Raw genomic sequence first — 14,815 nt, forward strand, 5'->3', positions numbered from 1 at the left:
ATGTAAATGTTCCCTCTCAATTAACCCTTTGTGGATCATTTAAATATCATTTAATCTGTAACCAGATTTAGTTTACCTATGTCTGTTTAACTATGTCTATTTCCTTAATGAGATTACATTAACTGTTCCTGAATGTGAAAAATTATACTCTGATGTAATTTTTGATTATAAAATTCTAGAGAATTCCAATCTTTCTCTGGGATTTTATTCCTTCTGAGCCTGTGCTTAATCACAGTAAATCTTGGTTTTTAAATTTGGAAATTTCTGCACTGTGATAGGTTTATCAGTAGCAGTAACCTACCAAATTAACTCAGTTGAAGTTATTTCTCCCATAATACTACAGGGTCCATGAGTCAAAAAAGACGAAAAATTTGACAGACAAACTTTTATATCAATTAAAATTTATTATTAGCATGATGGTATACATCATTTGCATAGATTTTTAATATCCTGTATGATATATTCTTACATACATCACATACAGTGCAAAGGCTAGTTACAAGGAAGCATCCAGTATCTCCCTTGTGCTATAGCCTTTCGATCAAGCTTAGTATCCAATCCATAAAGGTGTAAATGAAAAATAATATTCCCAACTTAAACAAACCCGCAGAAGGAAAGATTCCTGTATGCAAAGAATTCTAAACACCATTATTAGGCAAAGGAGAAGACAGCCAAGCTGTAAAAACACCAGAAGAATGCAAAGCTACTGAAGGAGGGGGGAAAAAAGGCTTTTCCCCTCCAGAGTTCCTAAATGCAAAGAAACACTTGGAATGAAATGTCAGTGGGAGCTGCCACTATATAAAACTTGTATTTTCATTGGTCTTGTTGCTGCTGCTTTTGCTTCCCTCCCTCCCCACCCCCAGCTCTGTCCAAAGTGCCCAAGGAGTCACTGAAAAATCAGGAAATATCAGTTTTAAAAAGAACTGCTATTACCTGACCAGCATTTTATTTATTTTTTAAAAATTGTATTAATTGATCTGACTTGTGGCCAAAGTATAATCTGTATATTCTTCTCTTGAAGACAACACTCCTTTTAGAATGGTGTAGATGATTGTCTTTTGAAAATGCCTAATTAAGGCTGGACTAGTCAAAATACATCATAAGATCTACTATTAACTATTGTGAGGTAAGTGCAAGAAATTTTCATCAAGTCCTAGTCTCAGGCATCTCCTAGATTCCCAGGCATTAAAGTAAAGCAAATCAATGCCAGAGGTCTAGATTTCTGGTTGCACATAGAAATGGGTTGCAGGGCCCTTAGTCACAGGTGGCTCTTAAGTTTGCACATTACTTACAGACTACTTTGTATTCTGAGGAAAAGCTGTAATGTGGATTGTTTGTGAGAAAAGTAAATGGTTAGTAGAAACTGGCCAAAAAGATGGTGAAAAAAGCTATTTGAGCCTGATTTTAATATCTTTCTTAAGGCTATGAGTTCACTGGAGGTTTGGTTATTATTTTATTTCTCTAGTTTTATTCTTATTCCACTATTGGATGAGTTTCCTAAACTCTCTGGCCCGCAGTTCTTTTTCTTTTCTGTGTGGTATTGAAAAAAGGCATTATTCAATAGAATGTAACCAAGACAATGTATTCAATATCTTTTATTTCATGATTATTATAAACCTAAAGCTACTATTTTAGTTGGTACCCACTGAAATTATACATAATTTCATTTACTTGTGATTATAAATTATACATTTGAATCATATATGACTTCATTTGCTTATAATTATGTTATTCATTTGAATTACACATAACTTTTGCTTATGATTATGTTATACATTTGATTTACCTTCTACATTATATATTATGATCATGATTTTAAAAACCTGATAAAAATTTGAAGCACCAATGAAGCAACTGTAGAACAAGAAGTTCTAGGAAATGAAACCACTTTCCTGAGAATTGTGACTAGTATCAGTGCTTGTTAATGCTAGAACAAAAGCTAAATTTTAAGTTAAAAGATTCTCAACTTCCAAAAGGACTTAGTTGCAGAAATCAGGTTTTCTGAATGGTACAAGTTGATCTGTTCCCAGTACTCATCTATGAAGTGAGTGGGATAGAGCAGATGGTCTCTCAGATCCCTTTTTCCAACCCTAAATGTATGTAAAGAGAGTCTGGGAACCCTAGCAGATGGAAAGAAAAAGTAAGGAACAGCAGGAGAAAGCTTTCAAGAACATCTTTCATCCTGTTATTTAAATCTCTGAGGCTTCTTCCAACTCCCAAACTATAGAGCTCTGATCTTAAACTCACTCAATCCCAAATCAGAACCTGGTAAAAGCCTTTAGAAGCTAGCTGATTTAACTGGAATAAAACAAGCATTTCTATGGCATTGGAGTAAAATGAGGATTGAAAAAAATATTGGATTGGAGTAACATGTTTTGAAGTTCTCCCATGGGATTTGGGGTGAGTTTAGTGTTTCTTATATTGCACTAAGAAGTTATAATATCCTAGATCATTTGGAAATGTGAAAGATAACAGAAGTAACATCTCCAGAAGAGGGAAAAACTTTTCTGGTTTGACATTTTAGAAATTAAAATAAAATATTCTTGCAGGATAGGAGGCACTGAAAGAGAGGCAAAATAGGTATGTATTCCAGCACATCATAGAAGATTCCATTTTCCAAGTGTCCTGCAGTAAAACAAAGAAATAAGATTATTTTTTAAAAGGCAACTTCCCCCCCCCAAACATCTTTTCCCCTCCTCTCTAGAATATTAATGCATGAGATTCAAACATGATCTATTATAGAAGATAACTAAATAATATGCCATCAAAACACTGGTGTGTGATACTGAAAAAGAATTTTCAGTTCCGTAGGCCTCTTTCCTCATTTGCAAAGTGAGCAAGCTTAGATGACTTCTGCAACTAGCTTCTAGCTAGAACATTATATAAAAGAAAGTATAAAAAGCTAAAGAGGGACTCTACTCCCCTACACACACACATATTTACTTCTGCACATATACTTGTGTGAATCAGTGTCTGTATAGACATATACAATTTGTCTACATAAAAGAAAATACATATATATATATATATGTATATATAGTCTGTGAAATATATATATTAGTTGGATTACAGTCTCTGAAGTCCCAACTCTATTTCAATGTTGTTGTGAGGAAAGCACTCAAGAGCCCAGATCTAGAGTGCAAAAAGTCTTTTAGAGGTACTCTATTCCAACCCCTGCTTCATCTTACAGAAAAAACTGAGGCACAACAAGGTTAAGTGTGTCAAGTCCTGAAATAAATCAAAAGTGAAGGAATAAAGTGCTTTTAGTTGAGATGACTACCCCAGTAGCTACCCTGAGGGATGTCCCACCATCTGACTCACAGTAAAAGATTCTTCATTGTCCGGCAAAAGATAATGTGACAATCATCTATGATGGTCTTGGCTCTTTTCAACAATGAGGTAATTCAAGGCTATTCCAGTAGACTTGTGATGGAAAATGCTATTCTCATCCATAGAAAGAAACTTTTTTTGTTGTTTGTTTACTTGGTTGTGCCCCCCCTTTAGCCCCGCCCTTTTCCTGTCCTCCCCTCCCCAATCTGATTTTCTTGTGTAGAATGATGAATATGGAAAATGTTTAAAAGAATTGCACATATTTAACCTATATGTCTAGGGAAGTGGGGGTGGGGTAGGGAGAAAAATTTGAAACACCAGATTTTGCAAAGGCGAATGTTGAAAACTATCTTTGCATGTATTTGGAAAAATAAAATACTATTGAAAAGAAAAAAAGTAAAATGTTCTTATGCCTTTAGGGGCAAAGAGGGGAGGGAGGTACATTAGATAGCCAGCTTACCCTCAGTAATCCAAGCAAGGAAAACCACTCATTCTGGCCATTTTGTCCTTCATGCCATGAATCCCAATGGAGGAGGGCAAAGACATTAGGAGTCACTTGGGAAACTGGTCTAGCTCAATTTGGCTTTATTTACATGATAAAATCCTAGTGTGTGACTTAGAGTCCATTAGGTTGACTTGAACCATATCCTATCTTAAGGGTAGGAATGCAAGGGCATTACTGGAATTCTTACATTTCTAGGATCATTAAGAGGTAGTGATAGTTAATATTTCATTTGGTACTAACAATTTCCTGTCATTATGTTAACAATTATATGAACAATTTTTTGTCAAGTGACTTATCCAAGATCGCACAAGTTCACGTATAGGCAGACTTAGGATTAATATCAGGACCTCTGACAAATTCAGGGTTCTTTCCACTATTATCAGTGCTAAGTAAATGAATCACTGTATTTTATTATTGCTTTGGCTCATAGTAATATTTTATGGTATTTTTGCAGTCTATTACCAATTCTTGGTATTGCCTTTGCTTTATTTCTCTCATTTAGTCAGTGATTTAGTATCACTTCCTTTTTTTTTTTTTTTTTTTTTGGAGTCAATTTGCCTTAAGCAATTTGCTCAATCACAATTAGTGTCTAAGGTCAAATATGAACCCAGATCCTCCCGATTCTAGAATCAGTGCTCTAACTGCACCATCCACCTGCGCCTCATGTTTTTTTTTTTGTTTGTTTGTTTGTTTTGTTTTTAATAAAAAGCTATTCAGCTCCATCCCCAGATTACACAATTTCTGTAAGTCTAAACACAGTGATCACATGTTCACATCAGCATTATAAAACAATGCTTGAGTAAGCATACTGGTAAGTGGAAACATTTGCATTTTTATTTGTTTGTTTGTTTGTTTGCTGAGGCAATTGGGGTTAAGTGACTTGTCCAGGATCACATAGCCAGGAAGTGTTGTGAGACCAGACTTGAACTCAGGTCCTCCTGACTTCAGGGTTGGTTCTCTATCCATTGTCCCATCTACTTGCCCCAATAGTCTTATTTTCATAAGAGTAACAGAAAAGTCAGGAGCCATACTGTTGAACAAGTTATGGGATCAAAACTTCCTTTCTAAAAAGTTCAAACAGGCTTCAGTCCTGCTTCACTTTGCAATCCACTATCTTCTAGTAATCTTTGGTCAGAAACAGTCATCTATTTCTAATTTAATAGTCTAATCTAATAGTCAGCCCCAGATAATTTCTCCTTAGAAACTAGCTACCATAAATTTGCCCTTTCTGCCTCCTCCTGGCTCTTTTTCCATTTTTTTTTTTTTTTTTGTGTGAGGCATTTGGGGTTTAGTGACTTGCCCATGGCAGCTATAAGTGTTAAGTGTGTGAGACCACATTTGAACTCAGGTTCTCCTAACTTCAGGGCCAGTTCTCTACCTTTGTGATACCAGATGTTCCCTCTCTTTCCAGTTCTGGAAACATAATCAATACTACTATTGCTATTTGAAAGATTATGTTAATTTATAGGGGTTACATTTATCTCTTCCTTAACTTCCCAAAGGACACTATTTCCCTATGCCTCGTCTTCTCCAATTGAAATATAAACTCTTTGAGGGCAGGAACTGTCTGGCTATTAATTCTTAGTACACCAGTAAATTTGTTTATTCAACCAGTTTCTATCCTTGAGATCCTTGTAAATAGGTATCTTTTTCCGGTTCACCTCTGTTCTTGGAGTCAACTAAAAGGGTGACAAAGCAGATAGATGGTAAAGTGGACAGAGTACTGGGTTTGAAGTCAAAACGACTCATCTGAATGCAAATCTAGTCTAGTACACTTCTTAGCTGTGGGATCCTGAGCAAATCGCTTAACCCCATTTGTCTCAGTAAAATGAATTGCAGAAGGAAAACTGGAAAACTTCGGATAGGGTCATGGAGAATTGTACATTATTGAACAACAAATAGTGACAAAATATAAGCCTATTTACTAGATGAAAAAAAGCCCCAGTGTGACTCACTCTGTAAAATGGAAAAGTTCCAGATGACTAACATCACTGAATATTTCATACCCAGATGTCCAAACTACTCATAGCTGGTTGGCCTTCTTTTCCCCTTAGCCAGAAAGATTATACAAGGCACAATAAACAAGACAAGGAATTCCTATTCTCTTAACTTTTCCAAGAACCTTTTAACTTCTGTGATGCCTGCTACTTACTGGAAGTTATTGTAACACTCCAATTTGTTGAAGCTTTTGTAGCAATTGGCCATTCTGTTCCAGGGCTACAAGATCTGAGCATCCACCAATACAAACTTTACCAATAAAAACCCGAGGCACCTGAAAGAAAAAAAAAAGCACAGACAGATGTAAAGGGCTTAAATTATGATTAGATTTTTTTAATGACTTTTTTTGTTCAGTATTAATATATGTCCATAACTGAAGAACGCTTCATAATCCCACAAACATCTGTGTTCATGTACACTCACACACACACACATACTGGACAGAGCAATAGGGTTGGAATCAGGTAGACTTATCTTAGAGTTTAAATCTAGCTTTAGATACTTGCTAACTAAGTGATATTGGACAAGTCATTTAACCCTGTTTGCCTCAGTTTTCTCATCTGTAATATGAATCAGACAAAGAAATGGCAAACCATTCTTTCCTAAGAAAATCCCAAATGAAGTCACAAAGAATTGGACCTAACTGAAAAGACAACTGAACATCAGCAGCACACACATGTAATATTCTTCTCTAAAATGTAATCTTTTTTTTTTTTTATTAAATAACTTTTTATTGACAGAACCCATGCCAGGGTAATTTTTTACAACATTATCCCTTGCACTCACTTCTGTTCCAATTTTTCCCCTCCCTCCCTCCACCCTCTCCCTAAGATGGAAAGCATGTAATCTTCTCTTGTTGGGGTTTTCTTGAGGTCTCTGGGTGCAGCCTTCGTTTCAGTTCAATATTCAGTATAATCACAAGTGCAGCCAGGGGTTAAAGTCCAAATCCTTTATTGTCTCTTTCAAAGTCTTGTCCTGGGGCCCAATTAGCTTTCTTAGAGACCTATCTCTCTTCTTGGTTCAGAGAGATTAAGCTCCAGTGGCCAGTCCTTTGTCTTCTCTGCTTCTTCCAGCTTCTTGAGGTTCTCCTGAATGTGTTTTGGTTTCTGTGGGGGAGGCAGGAGGACCCCACCACGGTCTCTTTCTTCCCTAGTTCTGATTCTGGCTGAGCTTGTCTGCTCTCTTATCAAAGGTGTGAATCTTGTAGAACTATAGTAAGTACTAAGTACCTGTACTGAACTAGAGAACTGTTAAGCATCATGCTAAATAACCATTGTCTATCATTTCCACTGACTTAGCACCTTGTTTCAAGTTCTGGCCCATAACACATACACACACACGCGTGTGTGTGTATGCATATTCACATGTATTTATAGACATAACTATAGTTTGTCACAAGAGTAACTTTCTGCATATTGCAAATGTGAGAATTTTTGCCTTAAAGCTCATTTCAGTACATATTTTTTTCAAAGTGATGTTCCGTGCAAGGAGGAAAAGGTGTTAGGTCTGAGGGATAGTGAAATTGTACTGAATATAAAGAAGTATCAATAAGAATTTTTGTTTAGCATGTTTCAAATTGCCTGTTACTGTTGCTTAGTAACTAAAGCAAAACCATAGCAACAGAGTTTCTTTCAAAAAGTAATTTCATTCTACTAATCTCTACTTCTTAGATGTCTGAACAAAACAAGATTAATTTAGTATCTTTTCTCTAATATTAGAAGAGTGCTGGTCTTGTAGAGGGAAGATTTGGAATTCAAGTCCTTCTCTTTTGGGGTTTCCACCTACACACATACAATCCCAGGTAAATAAACTGTCCATTTTATGTTTACAGCTATTTGAGAACTGTTTCCTCAAGAGTAAAAGAGAGTTAATGAACAGCAGTAATAAACACTTATTTTAATATATTTATATATCATCACATATTATAGAATAAACATAACATTGTATATAATACAATATATTGTACAATACAGAAAATAATAGTAATAAAATTAAAAAGGGCTGAGCTTGTGATTCTGCCAGCTTAGGAACATCTTTCCCTTTTTCTTTACTCCCTTTTCTAAGGCAGATGCAAACAACTATCTTAGCAGATAAATCTTGAAGAATTGTAGATTTGCTATGTGATTGTGTGTGTGTGTGTGTGTGTGTGTGTGTCTGTGAAGCAAGATTTATACAGAAGTCTTCCTCTCTCAGGCTAGCACTCAATCTGCCATCTGGGGGAGGGGATGGGGGGAAAGAGGGGAAAAATTGAAACAAAAGGTTTGGCAATTGTCAATCCTGTAAAATTACCCATGCATATATCTTGTAAATAAAAAGCCATAATAATTAAAAAAAAAAAGGAAGGAAAAAAAATTATGTCTAGAAATACACTTGGAAAATTGCTCAGTCTAAATATTTTCTATCTGAAAAGTAACCTTTAATCTCTCTTTAGTCTCACCTTTAAGTCAGTGGAACTTATATAGTAAAAATTGGTGTAAAAGTTAAAATTAGGTAAACTAGTACACAAAATCCCATCATGATCAATCTATTAATAAAGCACAAATTTTACCAATAAATATTATCTCAACTTCCCCAGTTAAGATCTCCTGGGGGCCAGCTCTTTTTTATAATCTTGGAGAGGACAGAACAAAGAGTGAGATTGTAGTTAAGAAACAAATTATGATTGATTAAAAGAGCTCAACCTCACGAATGGCAAAAATCCATAAAACTGGTTACAGAGTTAAGGGGTAGGAGACAATATGACTGGTTAGAAATTGGGAACGAGGAGCAAACAATAATCCCATCCTTCCCTCCTGTGAGTAAGAATTAGTCATTATTTGAGTTTATCTGGAAGACTAGAGATAGTCGACTAGATTTCTTTGGATAACAAAGCAGACATCCTTGAAGGATACTAAAGATACTAGAATGGACTCCCTGGTGTCCATCTGCATCCCTCAAAGATTAACAGATTTCCTTGGAACACGAATAGCATAGTGATTAGCAGGAAAACTCAATTTCTAAATTTAAATCATTACTAGACAATTGAGTTTCTGAACTAAGTTCAGAGACAAAATTATGACTTGGGCAAAATTAATCAACTACAATCAGAATCAATTAAATAAAGAAAAAGACATACTAGGGATAAAGGTCATTCTTCACCTTAGCTACATACCAGTGGGTAGACAGGAATACTTATAGCCTCAACTCCAACACTAAACTTTTAATGAATGGAGACCATCCACAATTTTATGACATTGCCTCTGAGCTAAACCACAGTTACAAAAGAGAGCATTTTAAATAATAGAAGAATATGGGAGCTTCCAAACAGGAGGTGATAATAATTTTCCTGTTGGGAGGGTGTTAAACACAAAGCAGAGTGATGAAGAAACAAATACAGCATGGATAATGTGGTAATGTTAGAGGAGGATGACTCCTACACTAGAGACTAGCCCCACAATTTCACAGCCCCAAAAGTTCTTTTTTTTCCAAGAAAAATCTTTTTAAAGTAACATAATCATTTCCCAATATATCTCTCCACAAAATCCTGTTTTGTGACAAAATGTTCATCAAAATTAAACCAAAAAAAAAGGATGGTGTTGACATCCTATGCACTACTCTGCATCTCTCAAATGGTAGCTCCCCACCTCTCTACTGAGAAGAGGAAAAATGTGTTCTTTTGAATCTACAGTTATCTGAAGTTCATCTGATGCCCTTCAATGTTATTATAATCATCATATATGTATTTCCCAAAAAATCACCCTAACCCTTGTATCAACTGACATGAGTAGTTCTTATTTTAAGTAATTTTATTATAATTTCTCCTCTCTTTATAAATGTACTTTACATATAAATCATTATAAGTAGATGTAATAATTTTACTCTGAAATAAAAATTTCATCTATCTCTGCTATGTGCATGCAGCTTGATCCTTTTAAGATATTCTAAGATTCTGCTCCTTTTATTGAGGAGAAAGAAAAAAAAAAACAGAAATTGGAAGCTTAGTAACTCAGGAAAGAGCAGCATAAAATAAGGGTTTGACAGTAAATTCACAGGGTCACCAATTTGGTAGTGATTTTTTTTAATCAAGTTGGGTCTTAAAGGCATGTTTTCTTATTAAAACTGTGATTATGATAGGAGGAGGGAAAAAGAGAGGAAGGAAGAAATGGGGCAAAAGATAATGTTAAAAACAAAAAACCAGCTTTGCCCCCCAAAAAAAGACCAAGAAAAAAGAAAGTAGTTTATTTAAGATATTCTTCTTTTGGATCACTCCATCTGTTCTGGTTCCTTCTCTCCACTTATACTATTGTACTCTTAAATTGGAGTCCTTGACAACTTTTCCTGGATTGTTGCTATAATTTGCTTATTGTTCTCCTTACCTTAGACTTGTCCCTTTTCAATCCATCTACACAGCTGCCAAAGTGATATTCCTAAAAACACCAGTCTGACCATGTCACTCTTTTGCTCATGAATTGTTTCTAGTATAAAATACAAACTTTTCTGTTTGGCATTTGGTCCTTCCCAATCTGACCCCAGAATGAATTTACATTAACTTTGCTTCTATATTCCAGCCACGTTAGATTGTTCTTGGTGCATAATATATGCTCAATAAATCCTTGTTGATTTGGATTATTGCTGCTTCTTTACTTTTGTGGAAGAATAAGAAAAACAATTGTGAAAATACAGGAGGGAGCAAAACAAGGAAGTGATGAGGCAGAAAAGAGATATCTTCAATATAACTTCCTTTTTAAATCTGTAAGGTAATATATTCAGAGATTCCCCTTTCTTCATCCCCATAGTATGAGTCATTCAATTATAATAAACACTTATACACAATGCAATACAAATCAGCTTATCTTTGTCTAGAAACAAAACCCAATACTAAAAAAAAGTACATATAGCAGATAAAATAAGATTTCAGAGTAACCAAAAACAAACAAACAAAAAAAAAAACAAGAAACAAGGCAGCCAATAACAAATGTACATACATACACACACGTAACCAATCCCAACAACCATAGTAGTGGTGAGACACAACAGGAAGTGCTGACTGTAGGGATACATTTACCTGTCCCAGTGCAGCAACAAATTCAGTCCAGGCAAGTCAATCAACTCTAAGCAGGTCAGTGAACCACATAAAATTCCAATTACTCTCCAGTATATTCGGTTTGGAGTAGTCCTATTCTTCGCTAGCAATCAAATGGCTGCTGGCTTTCTCACATACTAGTGTACTTCCCCCACTGACTACCATCCCTAAACAATCTCCTTTTCCCTTAGCTTCTGTATCATTATTCTTTCTTGTTTTTGTTCCCATCAATGAGATGTAGTCCAGTCTCAATTGGATCACCATTTGGTTTCTGACCTAGGCTTTCTTCTCTTTCTTATTGATAGCATCAGCTTCCATAAACTCAATTATTTATTGACTTGTATGACTTCCAAATCTATTCATAAACAATATTTGCTGAAATAACTATCTTCCTAAATAGTTCTTTTCATTCTCCTCACTTTTTAAAAAAATTGATTCTTCTCAGTTTCAACTATGACTAGAGAACCCCAAAGTTCATAATGTGATTCGATAGTATTTTTTTTTAATTGTCATACTATGATCAGATTCCAGCTACAGACTTTTAAGCAAATGGTGATGGTTTGTTCATTCTACAACTTCACATAATTATCCAGACTCATAATTTTATTGATATTGGAAGTTCCCAGATGAAGAAATTTCTTCTATACAAAACAAATGGGCAGCTTTTTGGATTTATCGAATTGCCTACTCAATATATAAGAAGCAGGATTTGAACATTGCTTTTCTTGGCTTTCAGCTCATCATCAAATAGTAACACTGATAAAAAGATTTGTCATATATTTGCCTTTGACCAAAACTATTGAACTCTGGGAGCATTTATCATTCATTACATATGCAGATTTGGAGTCAGCTGCTAGAGATTTAAGTAAACTGTCTGCTAGAGCAATCTTTCATGGAGAAAGCAATTTTCTTCATCTTGTGTAGCCCCACATCTTTTTATAACTCAGGCTTTGGAAGCTGGTCATATTTCATTGACATGTAACAGAAACTTCTCCAGACATTATTTTAAAAAAACCCTCAAAAACCCAAATGAAGTAGTTTCCAGGACAAAGTTGGCAGACATTTCTGAAGTGAGCTTATAGGAACAAAGTCAGAGTGTCCCAGAACTGTTACTTATTCCATCCTGGAAACAAAAAGGCTGCTTTAACCCACAGTGTTCACCTTTAACCCATAATCCATGCCAAGCAGGTCAGCTTGACTGGTAGCTTCTCATCCCCTCTTGCACAAAGGGCTCTGGAGTCAGAAGGCCCGAGTTAGAACCCAAGCTTCTGTTTGAATATTACCAATAACAGGGAGCTTACTGCCTTACACAGCAGCAAGTCCCAATACACTTCCTGTTCAGAATATTAAAATTGCTCCTGCATGTTCTTCCTTTTTAAGAAAATATCACACCCCACCCACACTCTCCACCCCACAAAAACTGACAGTCACTGTGCTCTCTCTCTGTGTTTATGGCCGGATGCATAATTCTTTTTTCTTAAATTATGGTTGTATCCTCATACCCACCTCCCAACCCACCCATATAGATAGTAAGTGGAAGACTCAAATCCAGACCACCTTCATATACTGTCAGAGTGTTTTGTTTTTACTTTGGTTTGCTTTAATATCTGTCTTTTTAGGCATTTTCTGTATACTGTGATTTGTCTTCCCTTAGATATCTTTCTTGTGATGCTCAGATACAGCCAGACAACAGATCTCTCAGTATTGTGTTCTCAACCTGGTAGTTAACTAGAAACCAGAAATAATTCTTTTAGACCACCTAGTGAGTGAGAATAGAGGAAATGAGGCGCCAAACCACAGTTTACATCTCTTTTCAGTTTCCTTCCTCCCAATCTTTCCGGATTTTCTTTCTACCCAGCAGCATTCTAACTTGAAAGTAATCTTTTACTAGCACTGTTTATTTAAAAAAAAAAAAAAAAAAAAGAAAAAGAAAGAAAGAAAGAAAGAAAGAAAGAAAGAAAGAAAGAAAGAAAGAAAGAAAGAAAGAAAGAAGGAAAGGAAAGAAAAAAGGACTCAATACAACTTCAAAATTATTCTCACAGAAACCTTTGGAGTCAATGTGACTGCCCAAATTATTTTGAACCTACTTAGGACTGCATGACATGCTTTTTCACCTATCTCCTTTTCTTTTCTCTCTGATTTGAGAGGTCTGGTGGCTGGGTTCCAAGTCAGGCATTCAAGTATGACAGTGACACTGAATAACTCCTCTCCCTCCTTAGTAGCAGACAGCCTGGAATCAAGATGTCCTTGCAGCTTATCTGACAGAGTTAGCCAGGCTTTAACGTAGGGTTTTTGCCCTTTTTCTTTTTCTGATACATATACTAGGCACCCCCAAAACCCTGACTTTAAAGGGGGAAAAAAGCCCCCCTCCTCCCAACACTCTCCCAAAACAGATACTCACAGTTCTTGCTCCTGTTAGCTGTTGCAAATAGTCTTGGATCGCATTTGTATCACAGTTAGCTGTTATGTCGACAAATTCCAAGGACTCCGGTTTAATAGGCAATTGCTTGAGAAGCTCTTCAGTTTTTCTGCAGTAAGGGCAGGTGGGTTTGATGAAGACCACCACCTTATCGGCTTTGATTTTGCAATTCACGAACTGCTGAGCCATGTTAACAACCTTTCTTATCTCCAACTGAGTAAATATCTAAACCCGGGCAATTGCGCTTGGGGCTTAATTTAACTGTCCGGCTTCTCTTAAAAGGAACCACCCCGGGAGGAGGAGTTTGCATTGACCAAGTCTTACCCTTTTTTTTTTTAAAGAGACAGTGTCTTAAGGTGGGACTCCTGTCTCACATACATCCCTGTGTGGCTCTCTACTTGCAGAGAGAAACGATTGGATGTTTGTGATCTTTTGCATGATTTTGTCATGTGTCAGCAGTGCCTTTCCTGGGATGGGCATCATCAATAAATCATCTTCCAAGAAAAGATAAGGGTGACTGGGCAGAAACGGTATATCAAAGTGGCAGCAGAGATCCAAGGTGACCTTGTCTTCTTGTTTGTTTAAATAAGTGCCCCTTCTAAGAGTCGGTGTGTGATGTAGGGCAGAGTGTGATGTAGGACAGGGTTTTTTAACCTTTTTTCACCCGAGACCCCTTTTTTTTGCCGTGAAATTTTTAGCCACCTCCCCTTGTATATAGGTATATAAAATAGGAATGAAGAAGGGACCCTGAAACTAAAACTCCTTGAAGGAGAAAACCCTAATCTCCTTTTGGTTCCCTAAATCTAGACCTTATCAGGAATACAAATGAAACATTTACTGATAATAAATTAAAGAAATTCATTTTAAAGGAATTCTTTAGTATACAAAGAATTTACTATTAAGGATGAAGGCAAATTAGCATGTTAGTGAAATGGATGTGCTTGTTTATTTTTGTTTTTTTAATAGTATTTTATTTTTCCATATACATACAAAGATAGTTTTTGACAATTCACCTTTGCAAAATCTTGTGTTCCAATTTTTTTCTCCTTTTTTTCCACCCCCCCCTTCCTCAAGACTGCAAACAATCTGATATAGATTAAAGTGCAAGTGCAATTCCTCTAAATATATTTTCATATTCATCATGCTACACAAGAAAAATCAGATCAAAAGGAGAAAAAGCCATGAGAAAAACACCAAGCGAACAACAATAAAGGCAAAAATACTATGCTTTGATCCACATTCAATCTCTATAGTTTTCTCTCTGGATGTGGATGGCACTTTCCATCACATCTATTGGATTGCTTTGAATAGCCTCTTTGTTTAATGGATATATTTGTTTATTTTTGCATAAAATATCAAATCTTGACAGAATATTTGATGCTTAGAAGACTTAGAGCTTTAAGAAATCGTTTATTGTTGCCAAATTTTTCATGACCTCCACATTCAGTTATATAATCCCATAATGGGGGCTTAACCCATATAAAAAACTTTGGTGTAGGGT

General features: G+C 35.8%; 1 protein-coding gene across 1 annotated transcript; it reads right to left on the minus strand.

Annotated features, from left to right (window-relative positions):
* Nucleotides 1–381: 381 nt before the first annotated feature.
* Nucleotides 382–13,582, minus strand: GLRX (glutaredoxin). The gene is made up of 3 exons (XM_003759829.4): nucleotides 13,297–13,582; nucleotides 5,988–6,107; nucleotides 382–2,625 (listed from the first exon to the last, which is right to left on the minus strand). Exons 1-2 carry the CDS (start codon nucleotides 13,501–13,503, stop codon nucleotides 5,994–5,996), a joined length of 321 nt encoding a protein of 106 aa, XP_003759877.1. The 5' UTR covers nucleotides 13,504–13,582; the 3' UTR covers nucleotides 382–2,625; nucleotides 5,988–5,993.
* Nucleotides 13,583–14,815: the final 1,233 nt, after the last annotated feature.

Source organism: Sarcophilus harrisii, chromosome 1 (assembly GCF_902635505.1).
Source record: "Sarcophilus harrisii chromosome 1, mSarHar1.11, whole genome shotgun sequence".
In the NCBI taxonomy this organism is placed as follows: Eukaryota; Metazoa; Chordata; class Mammalia; order Dasyuromorphia; family Dasyuridae; genus Sarcophilus; species Sarcophilus harrisii.